This window comes from Diabrotica virgifera, chromosome 1, assembly GCF_917563875.1.
Source record: "Diabrotica virgifera virgifera chromosome 1, PGI_DIABVI_V3a".
Taxonomy (NCBI): Eukaryota; Metazoa; Arthropoda; class Insecta; order Coleoptera; family Chrysomelidae; genus Diabrotica; species Diabrotica virgifera.
The window spans coordinates 160,535,715-160,557,387 of NC_065443.1; the positions used below are offsets into that span (position 1 = coordinate 160,535,715).

Sequence of the window (21,673 nt, forward strand, 5' to 3'; positions counted from 1 at the left end):
TAGTGCTTGAAAGACCTTTAAAATGAGCAATACTAAATGTCGATTACATTCAAACTAAGCGAGCTATTCTGCAAAAAAGTTGATGACTAATGTATTTTAAGAAGAAATGAGAAGTATATTTAACCCCTCATCCATCAGAATTTAAATACATCGATTTCCTTCTGCAATACTTTTTATTATAGTGTTATGTCTATGTTCCAAAAGTTGGACGGAATTAAAACAAATGGTTTTTGAAAAAATAAGATCAAATTACAGAGCGCATTTTTAAATTTTTTTTTTAATCTTCCTTTTCCTCCATGTAACTCGAAAAAAATAAGAGATACGAAAAAAGATATCACACAAAAATGTAGGGCTTTTTCAGATAAAAATTTCCTTCTTATTTTTCAATACTATATCTCTTATTTTTCAAGTTACATGGAGAAAAAGAAGATTTTTAAGAAAATTTCAAAATGCTCTCTAAAATTTGATCTTTTTTTTTCAAAAACCATTCATTTTAAACCCGTCCATTTTTTTTGAACATAGAAATAACAATATAATAAAACGTATTGTAGAAGGAAAACGGTGCATTTACATTTTGGTGGATAGGAGTTAAAATTACTTCTCATTATTTCTTAAAATACATTAGTTATCAATAGCAGCATATCCCGCTTAGTTTTAATGAAATAGACCTTTAATATAGTTCATTTTAAAGGTCTTTTCAAGCGCTACAAAGGGTATTAGTGGCATTGTACACCTAAAATATACCGTTTCTCTGTTATTTCAAGTTGAATACACCAATTTGAGAATGTACCAAAAAACAAACTATTTTCACATATCATATCTCTTTTTGTATTATAACTAGAAGATTTATGAAGGCAAGTGTCTCTGTTTTTTTATAACCTACATAGGACAGTCACTGAAGATTTTCACCTCCGATTTCTTTGAACCTTCATCGATTTTCATGAAAATTGGTGAGTAATTAGAAGATACCTCAAGGAACAAAGGTGACATGATGCTAACTTGCGCTTTTACCCTGGGGGTGGATGCCACCCCTTCTCGGGTGTGAAAATTATTTTTTTAAAAATAATACCATAAGTCGATAGAGGGACCAGTTATAGACAAAATATGTTATATAAAGTTATTAAAATAAATCAACACTTTTTGAGTTATTAAAGACCAAAGATTTTATTTTTCCGTAAAAAAAATGCATGTGCTAAATCGATTTTTCACGTATAAATCAAAAACTATAAGCTTTAACAAAAAAGTTATTATTACTGAAATTGAAGATAATAAAAAACATAATACATTTCTCACATAAAGAACTAAACTAATAATAGTTTAAAGTGAGTTATTGGCAATTGAATGTGTATTTTTTTCGACGAGTACTCAAATCTAAATATTCAAGCTTAAATAACGGGAAAACGATGCAATGTATAAAATATTATTGCTAAACATTTGCAAAAGTACTTCGGAATACCTATCAAATGAGCTTCAGAACAAGGTAATAGTAATGAAATAGTAAAAAAGTAAAATAAAAATTTATAGTAATCCTTAAAAGAACTGCTTTATATTAGCATAAGTAATGTTCTCGATAATTTTGACTGGTTTAGAATGTATATTTTTTGAAAAAAAGACATAATTTAAAAAAATCATAATTTTTAAAATTATTGTAATTCTCATATTCTTTTGATATTAACTCCAAAAATACTCAATATACGTAAAAAATTATATTTAACTAAATTTTAGTTTTTTCTGTGCCAAATATTTTACCTGTTTTATTATTTATATAGGGTAAAAAATAACCGAGATAGAAACGTTTAAATCTTAAATTTTGCTATGGGGACCATGCAGCCGGGGTCATTTAACCTTTTATTTTTAAAAAAGTGAGGGGTTTAAAAGATTAGCGTCAACGTGCTTAAATAGCACTTGGAATTAATTTTCATACAAAAGTTTAAATACATAATTCAAAGTTTCTCTTCGAATTTTGTGATTTAACCACAGATTATTTAACGTACATAAAATTTGTTCAGTCCATTCTTGTATCGACATATCGAAGTAATTTAGTACAGCAAAGAAACACCCTGTTCGGGACTGTGACAAGCCCAGTCCAGGAAAACTAATACACAGGTACGCAAATGATGATAAATATATTTTTCAAAATATGTTTCCATCCGGGATAAATACAGAGTTTAGTAATAATTCAATAACCAACCCACAAATGTATCAACAAGTCAACACACAAGGGCAACTAGCCATGAATGTACAAACCACGCCATATCTAATATCGATGTCGCAACCAGCACCAACTAAACCAATGCCACCTAACTTGTACCCTCCACTACCACAGACACAAATTCCATTAGTGCCGATCACATATCATAGTTCTGCTTCAAATTATCAATTACAACGATTGCCATCCACCAGTGAAGAAGAGGAAGAAAACAACGAACCAGCTAGCAGCAACGATTGGCAAGAAATTAGAAGCTCAAAAAGAAGAAAAATCAGAAAAACAACAGACAATGCAAACAGTACAAATATTATTGTAACAGAAAATAGATTTGAAGCGCTAGAAAATGAAGTAGTCCCTCCCAAGGAGAACAACACAGCAAACCCTCCACCAATTTTCATACACGGTGTACAAGACTATCAAAAAATGGTACAAAAAATTAAGGATGTAGCAGAAAGGGAAGAATATCATACAAAAAGTTTAACTAACAATGTCGTAAAATTAAGTTGTGGCACGCCAGATACATATAGAAAAATGGTTAGATATTTTAATGAACATAACATTTATCACCATACATATCAGTTAAAACAGGATCGAGCCTATAGAGTTGTAATAAAATACCTTCACCACTCTACTAACACCGAGGATATAAAAAACGAACTCCTAAAACTGGGTCATAAAGTTCGAAATATAATAAATGCACAACACAGAATTACTAAAGAGCCACTTAATTTGTTCTTCGTGGATCTCGAACCGGCAGCAAATAACAAAGATATTTATAACTTAAGGGGGCTACAGAATAGAGTTATTGAAATTGAACCTCCCCGAACAACCAAAAATCGCATAATACAATGCATGAGATGCCAATCGTACGGTCACTCCAAGTCATATTGCAATAAACCATTTGTATGCGTCAAATGCGGAGGAGCCCACAATACCACAACTTATAAGAAGACTAGAGAAACTCCAGCAAAATGTGCATTATGTGGTGGGGATCACCCCGCAAATTATAAGGATGTGAACATTACCAAAAAATTTATAATATTAATAACAGGTATCATAACAGAGGAAACGTATTCAATCCAACAATAAATCAAATACATACACAACCCAGAATATATACACAACCCAGGATTCAGAATCAGTATGAAAGTTACGCTCAAGCTGCAGCAAATAATCAGAACAATAACGAAGATACAGCGAGTATACTTACCAAATTTCTAGAAGAGTTTAAAAATTTATTTAACCAGCTAATGCAACAAAACAGTATGGTGCTCAACATGATTTCCATGCTAGTAAATAAAGTAAACTAACAATGTCTAAGTTCATAAGAATTGCCCAATGGAATGCCAATGGTCTTCCTAATCATAAAGAAGATATAAAACTATTTCTGGAACAAAATTTCATTGACATACTACTAGTAAGTGAAACCCATTTTACAGACAGAACCTACTTCAGGATACCTAAGTATAAATTATATTACACAAATCACCCAGATGGTACAGCCCACGGAGGTTCAGCCATATTGATAAGAGAAACTATGAAACATTATGAAATGCTAAAATACGAAAAAAATCACATTCAAGCAACATCGATAAAAATACAAACTCTTCCATATGATACAACTGTCACAGCAATTTATTGTCCGCCCAGGCATAGACTTACAAAAGAAGATCTTCTACCCTTTTTCGAAACTCTAGGGCCAAAATTTATAGCAGGTGGAGATTACAACTGTAAACATACGCTATGGGGTTCACGCCTAATAACCACCAAAGGCAGAGAGCTAGCAAAAGTTATCCAGGATAAAAGCTACTCATTCCTATCGACGGGATCACCGACATATTGGCCAACCGATCCAAATAAAACACCAGACCTATTGGATTTCTTTATTACAAACGGAATATCTCAATTATATACAGATGTAGTACCAAGTTTTGATTTATCATCAGATCATATTCCCATAATTGCCACAATTAGCACAACGGTGATAATCAAAAAACAAACACCTCGACTGCATAACTTCAAAACAAACTGGGACACATACCGGCTAATCATAGAACAGGAAGTAAATCTACTAGTGAGATTGCAAACTCCCGAACAAATAGAAACAGAAACTAATAATCTAATCAACTTACTTCAAAATGCTGCCAAACAGTCTACCCCTCAACCTGGAAAAAAAAATTTTCAACCAACATTCCTCTTGAAATAAAAAGACTAGTAGCAGAAAAACGAAAAGCTAGATCAATTTGGCAAAGAACTCACAGACCAGACGACAGGACAATTTATAATAACAAAACAAGAAACTTAAAAACAGCTCTAGAACAGATGAGAAACAACTCATTTGAAAAGTATGTATCAAACCTTTCGCGTCAAGATAACTCTATCTGGAAACCAATCAAAAACAAAAATAAACCAATAAATACTTCACCTCCAATTCGAAAAAACTCATTACCACCAGGACCATGGGCAAAAAGCAACAAAGAAAAAGCTGATTTATTTGCTGAACATCTAACGGAAGTCTTCAAGCCACACGACAATGACCAAGTACAAGAAGTAGAGCAGGAACTAGCCTTACCAATTAATCAACGAGAGCGACTAACTTTAATTACACCGTAGGAGATCAAAGATGAAATTAATCATTTGAATGAAAAGAAGGCACCAGGCACTGATCTCATAACAGCAACAATGCTAAAACAACTTCCTAAAAAAGGTATAATGAAGTTATTGTACATATTAAATGCAATCTTAAGACTTAATTATTGGCCTATATCACTAAAAATTGCCCAAGTAATTATGATACCAAAACCTGGTAAAGCTTTAACGGATGTTTCATCATACCGCCCAATAAGTCTACTGCAAATAATGTCAAAACTTCTTGAAAAGCTGTTACTTAAAAGAATTATGAGCGACCTAGAATTCCAAAACTGGATCCCAGAACACCAATTTGGATTCCGGCAAGGTCATTCTACAGTGCAACAATGCCATCGCATATCAAATGTAATTAATAGAGCTTTGGACAATAAACAGTATTGCACAGCAGCCTTTCTGGACATCAGCCAAGCATTTGATAAGGTATGGCACCCAGGATTACTTTATAAAATCAAAAAATCCCTACCCAACAAATACTTTGACTTATTAAAATCATATCTAAATCACAGAGAATTTGAAACTAAAGTGGAGGATGAACTATCAAGCCGTAACAAAATTCAATCAGGAGTCCCACAAGGTAGTATATTGGGTCCACTTCTTTATGTACTGTACACATCCGATTTACCAACCTCTCCACAAACCACCATTGGAACTTTCGCTGATGACACAGCAATATTTGCAACTGAAGAGGATCCAAGAGCTGCAGTATTAAAACTTCAAGAACACCTAGACCAAATTGGACAGTGGTTAAAGAAATGGAAGATAAAAGCTAACGAAACTAAGTCAACACATATAACTTTCACACTAAGGAAAAACCAATGCCCAAATATTAGCCTTAATCAAGTCAACATACCACAACAGAACATCGTCAAATACCTGGGACTTCATCTTGATTCTAAATTAAACTGGAAACAACACATTTTAAAGAAGAAGAAACAAATTGAGTTGAGAGTGAAAGAAATTAATTGGCTTATAGGTAGAAAATCTCGACTCTCAATTGAGAACAAACTGCTGATTTATAAAACAGTCATCAAACCTATATGGACGTACGGTATAGAACTATGGAGTTGTGCCAGCAAATCAAACACAAAAATTATCCAAAGAACTCAATCAAAAATTCTACGCACCATCGCAAATGCCCCGTGGTACATTTCCAACCAAACCCTTCATACAGACCTAAACATCCCGTTAGTCAGCACAGTAATTCAAGAAAGAGCCAACAGACATCACGAGAAATTGGAAGACCACCCCAACGAATTAATATTACCATTACTGCAGCCACTAAACAACAGAAGATTGCGAAGATTATGGCCCATAGATCTTCGCTGAAACTGAGGTGAAACCGCTGGGTGATGTACCTCATAACGCCATTTTAGTGTACAATAATACATTGATATATGTTATTGTACTTGTTATCAAATTAGCTTATAGAATATGTAATTCTGATTGTTAATAAATGCTTACAAAAAAAAAACTTTCATACAATTTTTAGATGAACCTGATATCGTAAACACGAACGGAGTTATTAAAAAAGAACAATAACATTTTTTGGAAAAATTTTTAAAAGATATATTTTGAAAAAATTTTGGAGCATATATTTTAACGCTATCAACATGTTCGGGGGCTCATTTAATATATATTTTTAAGTACTTTGACAAATGTTTAATAAGTTTATGTTATAAAATGCATAAATTTCCCGTTATTTCAGCTTGACTACTTAGAGTTTTTTACTCGCCGAAAAAAATATACATTCAATTACCTATAACTTAATTTTCGGTTAACATTAAAAGGTTTTTGTAGTAAGGGGTTTATTTAATTTTTTATTAGCTTCAATTTTCATAATTATATCTTTTTTTTTTAACTTACACTTTTTGAGTTATTGATGAAAAATTGGTTAAAAACATGCATTTTTCTCAAGAAAAATTAAAATTTTTGATCTATAATAACTCAAAAAGTTTTGATTTATTTTAATAACTTTATATAACAAATTTTGCTTGAAATTTGTCCCTCTATCGAATTATGGGGTTATTTTTAATAAAATAATTTTCACCCCCAAGAAGGGGTGGCATCCACCCCCAGGATTAAAGCACAAGTTGGCACCATGCCACCTTTGTTCCTTGAGATATCCTCTAACCACTCACCAATTTTCATGCCAATCGATGGAGGGTCAACGAAATCGGAGGTAATAGCTCACATCCACCTTCAGCGACTCCACTAACAGAAATGTTTAATATAGTTTTTTTAGTTAGATGCATAGTTTTTAAGGTATTCGAAAAAAACCGTCCGAAAAGGTATTATGTTTCAATGAAAATGGTCAATTTTCAACCACGAATAACTCAAGAAGTATCGAGTTTTCAAATAATAATTATAGAACAGTTTTTGCTTAAAATTAGGTTCTCTAGCCTCTTCCGTGGCTATTTTAACCAAAACATTTTTCACCCCCGAGAAGGGGTGGGAACCACCCCCAAGATAAAAGCGCACATCGGCATAGGATAGACTTTGTTTCTTGAGCTATTCGCTAGTTACTGTGAAAATATCAAGTAAATCGATGTAGTAGGATCGAATTCGACGCCAAATACCCTCCTTGACTGCCCTATATGTATGTATGTATGTATGTATGTATGTATGTATGTATGTATGTGTGTATGTATGTATGTATGTATGTATGTATGTATGTGTGTGGAAAAGTTACACCGATCTGAATATCTCAAAAAGTATTGAGTTTTCAAAAAAAAAATTATAGAACAGTTTTTGCTTAGAATGGACCGCGATAGTCGTGACGTCAAATCGTCAAAAAAAGTTTTCCAAACACGTTGTGTCTAGGTACACGCTAAAATGTACGCAAATAAAGAAGTTAAACTTCATCAAGCTAGTGACTATTTAGCGTGGGCAGTGACTGTATATTTTGATACACGCTATTTTGATATGTTTAGTGTTTGTTTGATAGAAAAATATTTGTTATGACTTTTAATTCTACCCATTCTACCTAAGTTTTTTATTTGCGTACACGTTAGCGTATACCCTAGACACAGCGTGTTTGGAAAAATTTTGACGTTTTGACGTCACACTATCACGGTCCATTAGGTTCTCTATCGAATTCCGTGGTAATTTTAACCAAAAAATTTTCCACCCCTAAGAAGGGGTGGGAACCACCCCCAAGATAAAAGCACACATCGGCATAGGCTAGACTTTAAATTAGGAGATAAGTAGCGGCTAGGCCCAAAATTTCATTAAAATCAATGCAGTAGGATAGAATTCGGAGGTAATACCCTATTCCTGCTCCCATTGACTGGCGTAATAGGGTTTACCCTTTTTAACCTTCGGAGTACGTAGATTATTTGACTTACTTAGATTACGATGATACTGTCGCTCATACTGTAAACTTTCACATGCGTGCCTTAAACGTGTACTTTTAACACTTATATCATAAATAACAACTATTAATGAGTTTATTTTCTTTAGGCACAAAATGGAAACAGAGAAGACGTATGCTTACCCCAGCTTTTCACTTTTCAATTCTAGAAAACTTTATTGACGTTTTCGACAGCGTAGGAGATATTTTTATAAAAAAACTTCAAAGGGAAGTTGGTAAAAATAGTGTCGATATAAGTGAACTTGTATCTCTCTACACACTGGATGTTATATGTGGTAGGTAAAAAAATAAAATTATTATATTATGTAGTTTATTTCAATTTATTAATGTAGTTTAATTAGCAATATATTTTATATAAACTACAAAAAAAAATAAGAAGGATAAGTATGTTAGGGGAACATGCCACTGGCCAAATGTCCTTGTAACCACTGTTACCACTGATAACAGTTAAAAATCTTGCAAATTAATATTTTATTCTATAAATAGAAATATATTGTGTTAATAGTACCTAATTCAGTAAATAGCCAACTACTCGTAGACACACGAAAATATTAGCGAGTTTATGTGACTCAGTTGCACTTTATTATACGTTGTTACCATTTTCGGTTGTGGTTACATGTGGTGATCCTCGCTGTCGGTCGGGACCGGCTAGTGGCTGAAAATCTTGAAAGAGCGACGGCCGTGGGTGCGCTGTGTATATCAGTAGGCCTGTTAGCAGTTTTTGATTTGGTTAAGGTAGACTTCCGCACCACGCGACCGAGACAGGAGACCGCGACAGGCGACAGATTGGCGAGGTCTCCCCACTACTGCTCTCAATGCAATTTTATCGGGGTAGTGCTGCAGCTCGCGACCGAGACCAGCGACCAACTATCGCCTTTCCCGACCTATCTGTCGCCTGTCGCGGTCTCCTGTCTCGGTCGCTTGGTGCGGAATTCTACCTTTACAGTACCTATTACAGTGTGCGTGCAATTAACCACGGATGAGTGTCGCTGTGTAATCGATCAACATCAACTACTTGAAAAGTAATTCTCCTTGAATAATTTTGAAGAAAAAAACTGAGATTATTGGGAATCAAAAAGTAGTTCGATATTTTCAATTAAGTTGGTACAGTGAAAGTCCTTGGTTGTGTGGTTACAAGAAAAATAGACTGTATTCCTGGCCATGTCTTCTTGTTTCTACAGAAAAAATGGGTGGAGTAGCGGCCTAGCTGCATATGTAGCTGTAGGTCTGATAGCTGTTTTGTAGATTCTTATTTTTGTTTTTCTTGAGACATATTTAGATTTCATTAATGGTCGCAATGCTCCATATTTTTTGTTTCCTTTTGCTATCCTTGCTTTTATCTCCCCGACCCCATGTCCCTTTTCATCTACTTTTACACCCAGGTAAGAAAATTCTGAAACTCTTTTAAATAATGCGCTTACATTTTCTCCTTCTATCTCCAATGTGAAATTGTCTTGTTTTTTTTATTTGTTTCTACCATTATCATGTATTTTGTCTTTTCCTTATTTATGAGAAGACCAAAAATTTTGGCTTGTTTTATTATATTGCTCATTAATTTTGATAGCTCTTTTTTACTTGTGGATACTAATGTTAGATCATCTGCGAATGCAATACATTGGTGGCCATTTTTAAATATCGTTTCCTGTGTGTTTATTTTACTTTTTCTAATCATTCTGGCATTCTTTCTGTTTCCCATATGCTTTTTATCAGGTTATGTATCTCTTTGTGTAGTGTTCTTCCTCCTGCTTTTATCATTTCCGCCGATATTTCTGATATTCCTGGACTTTAATTGTTTTCTAGTCCCCTTATTTTTCATTTTATATTTCTTCGTTAGTAGGTGTTTCTATTACTGTATGGTCGTCTTCAATTAGTTGGATTATTACTCCTTCTTCTTCGTTTTTGTTTAGCAGTTGTGTAAAGTAAGTTTGCCAATTTCTCATTATTTCCCCTGGTCCATTTATTAAAGTTCCTTCGTCATTTTTCATATATGGGCTATGTTTCTGGTATCCTCTTTCCATTTTTCTTTTTTCGTTTTTTTTTGGAATTTTTTTATCTATAAGTTTGAGTTTATCCTCGTTGTATTTTCTTTTTTTTTTATTTCTGCATGTTCTCTTCATCATTCTCCTCAATTCTCTAATATATTCTTGTGTGCTAATGTCACTATTATTTGTCAAGTTTTTATTCTTATTTTTCTAATTTCTTCTGCTATTTTTGGACATTCCTCATCATACCATTATTTTTCTTTTTGTTTTCTATTACCTTTAATTAATGCTTCTTTACTAGTGTTTAAACCTGCTTCTTTTATGCTTTCCCACTTTTCATGCGGGTCTAAAGTTTCTGGTTCTTCGTTTAGTCTACTGAACTTCTAGTCCTACTAAATGTACCATGCTAGAAATGCTTATAAAAAAGTTACAGAACGATGTTTGCGAAATACCGGGGGAAATGGTTCAAAAATGCCGTGAACGACGAACTTTGAAAAATCATATTTTGGAAATTGTAAATCATAGAGACTTCTACCGAACGTTATTTGAAAGAGAAAGGGTGGAGGTTTTTTTCTGTGTAGCAATACCTATACCTATATCACCGCAGAAAAAAGTTATGGGTCAAAAAACAACATTGTTTTCTTGTGTGTTTTTATTTTTGCTTCTTTTTTTGAATACATTTTTACAAAAAAAATATTTTTGACTTTATAAGGTGATATTTAGATGGTAAATTTAATCTGGAACAATTTTTCTGTAGACGTGTTTGTACCAAAAGTGCATACCTAATTCACCCTGTGCCTATGGAGTAATTCACCCCTTTCTCAAAAACACACCCCTTAAACGGTAGCACTCCGCGTTTTTTTCATACTTAGAGGTCCATTGACCATATAAAACAATAAAACCCCGTTAACGTTGGATTTCCTTTTAGCTCTCTTATTTTGAACATAATCAATAGCCTATAAGATGGTTGGGTTATGTTCAACGTAGAGGCGTTAATCACCCAAAACAAAAAATTGCTGATATGCAATTCCTGAAAGGAGTAGGAGATGAAGACCAAAGCAGACCTGGGAGACGCTTAGATAGGACATGTCGGTAAAGAGGATTAGTATGAATTAGGAAAGCAAAGGGATAAAGGAAAACAGGATGATGATTTCAGGATAGTATCATGTGTTGTGTGTGAAATCATATTTTTTCTACAATTTTCTTATGCTTTATCATATTGTTAAAAAGAGAGTTTAACGGGCATGTTTTGGTAAGGTGTTACAATCCTGATTATAATATTAATGTTTTAGTCCAGAAAGCCACTGCGCATCCGCTAGGAAATATATTCTGATTCGGATTTTTTGCAGAATATTACTCAAAAAGGACTCCTTTTAACAAATTTGCATGTTGCCAGGACCAAAAAGTTGGTCAAAAATTTTTTAAACGTTTTTTTTTTGTTTTTTTCCTACAATTATTTTTTTTTTGGAAAAAAGTTTTTTTTGGTTTTTTGGATCCTTCCAAACAGAAAAGGTCTTTAGTGACTTTTCTCTAAAAATGATAGTTTTTGACATATAAGCGATTAAAAATTGAAAAATTGCGAAATCGGCCATTTTTAACCCTCAAGAACTATGTGAAAAACTAGAAATTTGAATGTTGCCAAGGTAGGTCGATATTCTTTAAACATAGATTGATGAAAACCCGAAGAGTTTTTTGCAATACCATATTCAAAACTCCTCTGTTTTTTAATTGATAATCAAGCGTGCGCGACACTATTTTCCACCGTTGCATGTGTATACAGTATGGTGCAAATGAAAGGAATAAATTCGTTTTTTCGTAAACCGGCGACTTTAAGGAAAAATCCCGAAACAGGTCGATTTTTGTTTTTAAGTTATGATATTGTGGCATATATGGTATACTAGTGACGTCATCCATCTGGACGTGATGACGTAATCGATGATTTTTTTAAATGAGAATAATAGGGGGTCGTGTGCTAGCTCATTTGAAAGGGTCTTCAATTCTCTATTCAGTAGTATAAACATTTACATAATTTTTGATTTACATAATTATTTATACAGAGTGTCCAAAAAAAAGTTTTTAATTAAATTATTTGAAAAAAAAAGGAGAATGTATGTAATTTATTTAACTCAAAATATATTTTGCTATTACCCGAAAACTAAAAAATGTTTATTTCACAAATAAACATTGCTTTTCGATTAAATTCAATGTTCAAGCCAGCTCCCGCCAGCCACCTGCCTCTTGGAAGTGTGAACATTTAATTTAAGTGAAAAGCAATGTTTATTTGTGAAATTAACTTTGTTTTCTGATTTTTGAAAAGAGTAAAATGTATTTTGAAATAAATAAATTACATACATTCTTCTTTTTTTGTCAAATATTTTAATTTAATAAAAATTTTTTGGACACCCTGTATCAATAATTATGTAAATGTTTATATTACTGAATAGAGAATTGAAGAACTTTTCAAATGAGCTAGCACACGACCCCTATTCTTATTTAAAAAAAAATCATAGATTACGTCATCACGTCCAGATGGATGATGTCACTAGTATACCATATATGCCACAATATCATAACTTAAAAATAAAAATCGACCTGTTTCGGGATTTTTCCTTCAAGTCGCCGGTTTACAAAAAAAAACGAATTTATTCCTTTCATTTGCACCATACTGTATACACCTGAAACGGTGGAAAATAGTGTCGCGCACGCTTGATTAGCAATTAAAAAACAAAGTAGTTTTGAATATTGTATTGCAAAAAACTATTCGGAATTTCATCAAACGATGTTTAAAGAATATCTAACTACCTTGGCAACATTCAAATTTTCAGTTTTTCACATAGTTTTTGAGAGTTAAAAATGGCCGATTTCGCAATTTTTCAATTTTTAGTCGCTTATATGTCAAAAACTATCATTTTTAGAGAAAAGTTACTAAAGACCTTTTCGGTTTGGAATGATCCAAAAAACCTAAAAAAACTTTTTTACATGCAAAAAAAATAATTTTAGGAAAAAAACCAAAAAAAGCTTTTAAAAAAATTTTGACCACCTTTTGGTCCTGGCAACATGCAAATTTCTTAAAAAGAGTCCTTTTTGAGAAAGATTGTGCAAAAAATCCGAATCAGAATATTTTTCCTGGCGGATGCGCAGTGGCTTCCTGGACTATTTAGTTATGCCGATCTAGATGCTAGATCTCAGTTATGCCGATTTAAACTATTGTCAACAGAACCATTTTAAAATTTTGAAACAAGTTTTATGTAGGTATTTTTGTTACATATTTTGACAAGAAAATTATTTTTTATTTATTTTAATTCATCAATAATCGATCCCTAAATGTGTAACTTTTATTTGAACGTACGATCATTATACCTATGTATTCGGATTGGGACAAATTTATAACGTCTATTTTATTTTTGAAAAAAAAATTTCAGGTCAACTAATAACCAATTAAAATTTAAAAAATACCAACAAAAGATTGCTGTACAACTAGCGATGTGAAATTACGTGTAATTTCAGAAATTGTAAGTTACACGTGTAAAATTACCCAAAAATTACAAACCAGATGTAATTTATGTAACTTATGTAATTTATGTTCATTGTATTAAAAAATCAATTGTTTGCATTCATATTGAATATAATAAACACAAAGTAACTACATACTTATGAAATAAAGAAAAGTGGATAAGAAATACATACAAATAATAAAGAAATGAAAACATAGGTTCTTTAGTTTTGTTTTAAGCGGCTTTTATAAATCACAACTTCCTTTTTCGCAGACAACTGGAGACCTTCTTGTTATAAAACGTCGAAGTTTCAATTGTTTGCTCTTCCAATGAGCCTTGTGTAATTTTTTTTATCTCCGGCAAATCCAGAACTGCATCCTGAAATTAAATAGGAAAGTGTAAACATAGAGAGTAAAAATAATGGGTTTATAATATAATATATACAGATCTAACTACCTTGTTTTCGGCATCTGAAGTATCCTTCTCGACTTCCGTTTTTTTTTGGGGTTGTTCTGTGCCTTTACCCTGAAATTGATAATTTTGGAATATAAACAATAAATATGTATGTGTTTACACTAATTTACCGATTTCATTAAGACGTTTTCTAAAATGTTCACTTTGCTTTGTCTCAAAATGCGTGCTGGTCTCTGTTCCCTAGTTTCCATTCTTTGATCAATTTCATCATCGGTCATTGCAAAGTCAGCAAAATTAAAATCATCGTCGGAATTTCCATTTCCTGTTGTATTTGAATGCCATGATGATATTGTCTGAAAACATAAGATTTATAATTTTTTATTCGAAAACGGTGGAATGCATTGGAAAATCGGAAAAGAAGCAAACTGCATATATCACATGCACATATCACATATCTAAAAAATGCCTAAATTTAAAATTACCTCGTCTAATTCTTCCTCTTCGGAAATATGGTTTTCAATTACTTCTATCTCCTTCTGTAAGTTTCTACCTTCTATCGAAACGTTGTTCTGTACAGTCTCTTCTATAGGATATTGACTTTGTATGTGATGTTGTCGTGAACGTTTCAGCAATTTTGAATTATATTGTATATAATTTAAATTTGCTGCCCTTTGAGTTGTTAGGCGATTTCTTCTCTTCGTATGAATGCTGCTCTGGGAGCTAAAGCTTCTCTCTGTTGCCGCAGAAGTGCACGGCATTGTCAATATCCTGACTGCAACTTTGGAGAGGCATGAATGTCCACAAAATCCTTTCCACCATGTAACCAAAGAGACATTATCGAGTATGTTCCATAAAAATGTTTCGCCAAAAAAGTCTGTTTTAGCTAAATAGTTTCCTAAATCCTCAGTAATCTTTGACACTCCTTCATCACCAATCTCTATCGTGGTCGTGGTTGACATAGTAGTAATGTATTTCATCGCTTCAATCCTTTCGGCTGATGATAAATTTGCACCAACAGACCGAGGGTTTAGTAAGTCTGCGGCAAAATGGATCGGTTGAAGGGCGTATTCCTTCCTTGATATAAATTTATCCATCGCTTCTGTTTTTTCGCAATCCGTTAGTTTCACGCATTCTAAATGAGTAGATATGTTACTACCGATTTTCGCGAAAGTTTCACAAACCAAATGAATTGACGAAGAATCTCCTTCAAGACGTGTTATTGCTTCAGTAATTGGCTTAAGCAATTCAACAAGAGCGCTAGAATTTATCCAGAATCCTTCATCAAGTAAATTTGCTTTTGCGCTGCGTATTCTATCTTGAATTGTTTTATCTGGAGATATTGCTAGACGTTGTAGGACGGACTTGCATTTAGTCAGATCTTGAAGACATTTTACATGTGAACCCCATCTTGTTTTTACAGGTAGGCTAAGAGACACTCCACACTTCATCTCATTTCTTATTTCTGTGAATTGAGCTCTCAGTACTTGACACTGGTTAATAGTTTTAACGATATGTATAATATGTGACAAATGTGTCTCTATTGAAGATAATTTCAAAATATCGCTGCACAATAAATGTAATGTGTGCGCTAAACAGCCGTATGATACAAGATGGGGATACATCTCTTCACATTGTCTCACAGCCTTCCTCATATTCTTTGCGTTATCAGTCACAATAGCGAAAAATTTTTTAGGTCCATACTCCTCCAGAACTTCAACCATTAATTTTGTTATATATTCTGCGGTATGCTTCTCTGCTTTTGTTAGTACTGATTTGACAAATAACGGTTCGGGTGTTGTAACAATGAAATTAATTACACTTTCATTTCGCAAGTTGGACCAACCATCGCATTGCAATGATAAATTGTCAGCTTGCTTAATTTTATCATTAACTTGAACTTCAACTCGCTCGTACTCTTCGGTCAGGAGACGATTTGATAACATATATCTCGATGGTAAGGTGTATGAAGGTCTAATTTTTTTAAAAAACAATTTCCAATCTTCATTCTCGGTAATTGAATGTGGTGCTGAACTGGTGTAAATAGCTCTAGCAAGCAAAATATTCAATTCGTTATTTTGTTCGTGTGTCATTCGATCACAAAATGATTGTATTCTGTTGATTTTTGTGCAAACAGGTGTTTCCACATGAATGTTATCAGAAGCAGATGTTGATGCTGTGGAAACCGTTGATGATGTACAAGCAGCATCAGTGTTATCGTTATCCAATTTTGCCGATGTGATCTTTTTCATGGATGTTTCAAATGGAAATTTAGAGTGATTCCCCTTTGACTTTGGAGTTAAAATATTGAATTTAAGTTTTATCATATGCGGCACATAAGTGCATTGTTGAAGATGAGATTTCATTCTTGTAGCATTTTTTGCATGTACACTCTTGCAAAATTTACACCTCACATTTATGGTCTTTTGATTAGAAGAACCCGCAGGTAACACTTCAAAATAAAGCCAGATATCTGTCTTACGTTTCACCATGTTTTATGACCTAAAAAAAATATTCAGGTAGACTTAAACATTAAGAAGGGAAAAAACATTATTTTTCAAAGTATTTGATGGGCACGAGGGCATAAAAAATTGTTAGGCATCCTTAAATAGAAGAAAGATTAAAATTGAATCTGTGTAACAATTTAATGAAATTCGAATAAGCAGAATACTGGATCGGACAACTACATTATTTTGCCCTCAACGTTATCAAAATTTTTTATTTAGTAAGTTATGTCAGTGTAATTCAATTACACATGCTACATGCACAAGTACCCCGTTGCTCCTATCATTCTTATAGTTATTGTACAGTAAACTAATCTAAAAAATCGAATAAAACTTGGTAAACCGAATTCAGAATTAAGTACTGTAGCCACATATAAAATGACGCGCGTTAGATTTAACGTACAGTCGATATGCGATAGGCCCGCCCCTGTGTTTCCCAATCTAAGGTTGCTATGGACATCACCGGCACGTGTTTTGCTGTTTGTAGAAATAATATATTTCTTACCTTATAGTTTCTGTGCTTCCTTATAAATAAATGTAAAGTAACCAACGCTGCGTGAATGAATAGAGAAAGAACAGTCGAAAACTAACTTATACATACACATTACACATACAATAACAGAAATGTAAACATAACCTGCCTGACTCAGACTAAGGAACGACTAACGAGCGAGCGTAATAGCACCCACTGGTTCGCGCGCGCCGGCACCGGCGCACCGCACTTACGACAATTGCGCGCGCATAAGTTGCCATAATATATGTAATTTTACCAGTAATTACATAAATTACGGTAATTTATGTAAATTTATCATAAGTTACGTTAAATTTCATAAATTACGTAAATTCCAAAAATTACATAAATTACATTAAGTTACGGGTATCATGTAATATTACCGTAAGTTACGTGTAATTTATGTAACGTAAGTTATGTAATTTTACAACTCACATCACTATGTACAACAAACAAAAATGCCAACTCATGCTCAAAACTAAAAAATTTAACTATTTTCTTGGTTTGTATGATACATTTGGATCAATTTTAAAACATATTTAAATCTGTGGCTTGGAGTTAGAAGGGACAATGTTTTTGCTGTTTTGAGTAAACTAGTGCATTAAACATCGTTTGATAACATATGTTAAAACGGTCAATGTTAAATTCAACCAGATAGCCGCAATATTAGTGTAATGGTGGCCAATGTCATAATGAAATAATTCACATCAGTTTCGGATAAAAAGGGCAAACTTGACATTGGCCCTTTTATTGATCAGTTATATTGTTATTTAGCGAAATATTCAGTGAACCAATATACACATTGGCAAGGGCGCCCATATAAAAATTTTTAGGGGGGGCCAAACGTGAAGATGTTGCACATTACATTTTGTATATTTCGGATGACAATATATACAGGAGACTCTCTCTATAACGAACACGGATATAACGAGGTTTCGCTTATAACGAGGTACATTAGGTGTCCCATGAAATTCCTATTGAACTATAACGCTTTCCAACAAGGCATATTTGGTTACAACGAAGAAAATTGAAATCGAAGAATACGTGTTTTTACCTGTTTTTAGCGTTGTAATGGTCATAAATAAATAAATGCCTCAACTGCCTGTACATAGAAATGCCCAACATCTGTCTTATTATCGAGGCCAGTGCTGTAATAAACTCGGCCACCTGTAATAAACTTCTGCCTGTTTATCGACCGATATTGAATATTATAGGAAATTTACAATTTATGACGGCGAATTCTCATTGTTTACTGTTCAGGTTGACCATCGACACCTAATAAACTACGTAAGAGGCATCAAAATATTTCAATATTATTGTTTTTAAATTATTTTAAATTATTATTTCCCATTTAAGTAGTTCAATATTATTGTTGTTTGATATAACGAGATCCGCTTATGACGAGATAATTAGTCCACCATTTCAGTTCTCGATATAGAGGGAGTCTACTGTAGTTTAAACTACCTAAAAAACCTAGTTTGAACCCGGTTGTGAGAAATTATTCATACATTTAAATACTAGACCAGGTTTTTAAATGCAAATGTAATGGGTACCACAAAAGTTGCGCCTCTCTTTAAAACCCGTTTGAAAAGAATACAATGCTTGCAAAGCCCTGCCTTCAACTTTGGCTAGTAGACTAACCATGAGTATTTGTCGAACCAAGTTTTTACTTTAAAATCTTAAAAAGGAGCCCCCTTTATTTTTGCAGATTTAGAATCCTTATGAAAAATAAGTCACATATATTCCAAACATTTTTAGAATCGTTGATAGATGGCGCAAATAAATCGCATTTTCCGATTATAGCGGCATCCTCAACAATTCTAAAAAAAAAAGTTTCGAATGAATGTTACTTATTTTTTGAGGAGGAAACTCAATCTGCAATAAAAAAAACGGGGGTTCCTATTTAAGATTTTAAAGTTAATTCTCACCCCCACCTCCAGAGTGTGGAATGAAAAATCCTGTTTGGTGTCATTCTATAGATTTTTTAAAAATATTAAACACGTGTTTTTTAGTTTTTCATTTGGAAGTATATTTCTCGAGATATTAAACCGTCTCTATAATTTTGCTATGGCATCACGATATATCGTTTTTTCCGATTATAGCGCTCTCTATCCACAATTCGCAAAATGGCTCGAATAAAATTTGCTTATTTTTACAAGGAAAATCCAAATCTGCAACAAAAATTAGGGGTTTCATTTAAGATTTTAAAGCTTCACACTCAGGGTTTAAAGTGGTGGACAGGTTTAGTGTCATCGCATAGATTTTTGAAAAATATTCAACACATATTTTTCAGTTTTTCGATCTGATGTTCATTTCGCGAATTATTCGACCTTTCCGCTACTTTTGGGACACCCTGTATATAACACTCATTCGTCATGAAAGATCACCTGTTTTCATTTAAATAAAATTGTTCTGTTCATCATACTGTACACTTTACAATAATCTACTTACTAAAAAAATACTTTTGCAAACTAAAATTTGACTATGTTCAATCAATTTAAAAAAAAATGGCTCATTATAGGCCAGGAACCAAAGCTTTTCATCTCGCAATTTTTACAGAATGGATCGATTTGATTAAAAATTTGAGAATAAGTAGTGGATAGTCCAAGGATCAAAATCTATATGATTTCAAAAGGCGCTTTTACCATGGGGCTGGTTGCCACCCTATGTCTGGGGGTGGAAATTTTTTATTATATTTTAACCACAAAAGTTGATAAAATCGTTTATTCTAAGCAAAAAATGTTCTATACTTTTTTTGGTAAAATTAATAGTTTCCGATTTATTCGCTATCGAAAGTGTTAGTTTTGTATAAAAAAAATCAATGTTTTTCGATATACTCATTTACGATTCACTCAATTTTTGCCGTAGAAAATTTTTTCTCAAACCAAGTTCTTGGGAATTACCTAAATAACCTGCAATTTTATATCGAAACATTTTTTCGTATCTCTGATGCTAATCTTTCTATTCTGAAAAAATGGCATTTTTTACCAAAATACAAAAATTCCTTATTCGCTTTTAACTCTAGTTTTTTTTAACTAATCATTCTAAGCCAGTCAAACTTCTAGAATCTATCATTAATGCATAAATAAATAAGAAGTAATAAGCCCAATGACTAAAAATACCGCTAACTTACATTATTATGCTTTCAATTGGATTTCTCCTTTTTTTTTTTCAAAAAGATATATTATTTTTTAACCGTAACTTTTTTATTTTTATCTTAGAAAGTTTTGTAAAAATGATTTTGTAGGCTTTTAAAAGATCAACCCTCTGCTTGCGATCACTTTTCCGCTGAAAAAAATGGGGACTGACATTCTTTTCAGTATAAGTCACTTAATTTTTGAGCTAGAGACTCCTTTTTAATTTCTGGAGATCAATTTTTTAAGTACTTTAAATTAGTTTCAACAAATTGTCCTCGAAAAATGCATTGTTTTCCCGTCGTTTGACTTCGAATCTACAATATTTAGCATTAGATCGATTACTATTGGTCTTAAAGAAAATTAAAAAAAAATGGTTTTGTTTATTTTTTCAAAACGTACATTTTTGTTAAGTAAAATTGTTTTGATAAACGAAAACTTTTGGAGTTATTAGCAGAAAACTTATTAATAACATTGATTTTTTCGATATAAAACTAACACTTTTGATAGCGAATATATCGAAAATTATCAATTTTGGCAAAAAAATGTATAGAACGTTTTTTGTTTAGAATGAACGTTTTCACCAACTTTTGCAATTAAAATATAATAAAAAATTTTCACCCCCGAGATGCGGTGGCAACCACCCCCATGGTAAAAGCGCCTTTCGGCATGACATTATGGGTCTATCCCATATTTCGAGGATTTTGATCCTTGGACTATCCACTACTTATTCTCAAAAATTTTCAAGCAAATCGATCCATTCTGTAAAAATTGCGAGGTTTTGTCCTATTTTAAGCTTCAGTACTTGGACTATTAGTGATTATCGGCCAGAGATCGGATTTCTTGCTGATATGATTTGCTTTGCAGTATTATAAATTATTCATTTAATTTGTAATTTTGGGTGTCGATTACAGTATAGATATATGTATTATGTTCCCACGTTTCTAATATCTTTCATTGTTTTCGTTAATAGCATACCGTGACTGTGCGAAATGTGTATTATGCACATTCCATATAGACCGCTGTCACAGACACACAGATTTATTTTCTGTTAAACTATTAATTACCCAATATGTGAATTTTTTATTAATAAATATGTTGTTTCCAATTTATCTCTCAAAATTATCCAATAATTTTTTAATAAAAATACGTTTTGTAATATAATTTTAATTTTTGTTCTTTCCCGAAATGCTAGGGGGGGCCACGGCCCCCCTGCCCGTGTGTATGGGCGCCTATGCACATTGGCCCTTTCACCAATGATTGATATTATAGTGGAATATTCAGCGATAAAATGCATACATTGGCGCTTCTAGCTTCAATTGGCACATATCTACACCTTTGATATCAGCAGTATCGGCGCCTTCAGTAAGTTTTGGAATTAGTAAAATGGATATTAATTTAAGGACAAG

The 21,673-nt window shown here is 32.9% G+C and overlaps 1 protein-coding gene across 1 annotated transcript in view; it reads left to right on the forward strand.

Annotated features, from left to right (window-relative positions):
* LOC114340916 (cytochrome P450 4C1-like) overlaps positions 1-21,673 on the forward strand; it is a 183,150-nt gene that overhangs the window by 60,784 nt on the left and 100,693 nt on the right. Inside the window, exon 4 of the mRNA XM_050645620.1 lies at positions 8,318-8,503. Coding sequence (XP_050501577.1) covers positions 8,318-8,503 — 186 coding nt within the window. The remainder of the gene's footprint in view (positions 1-8,317; positions 8,504-21,673) is intronic.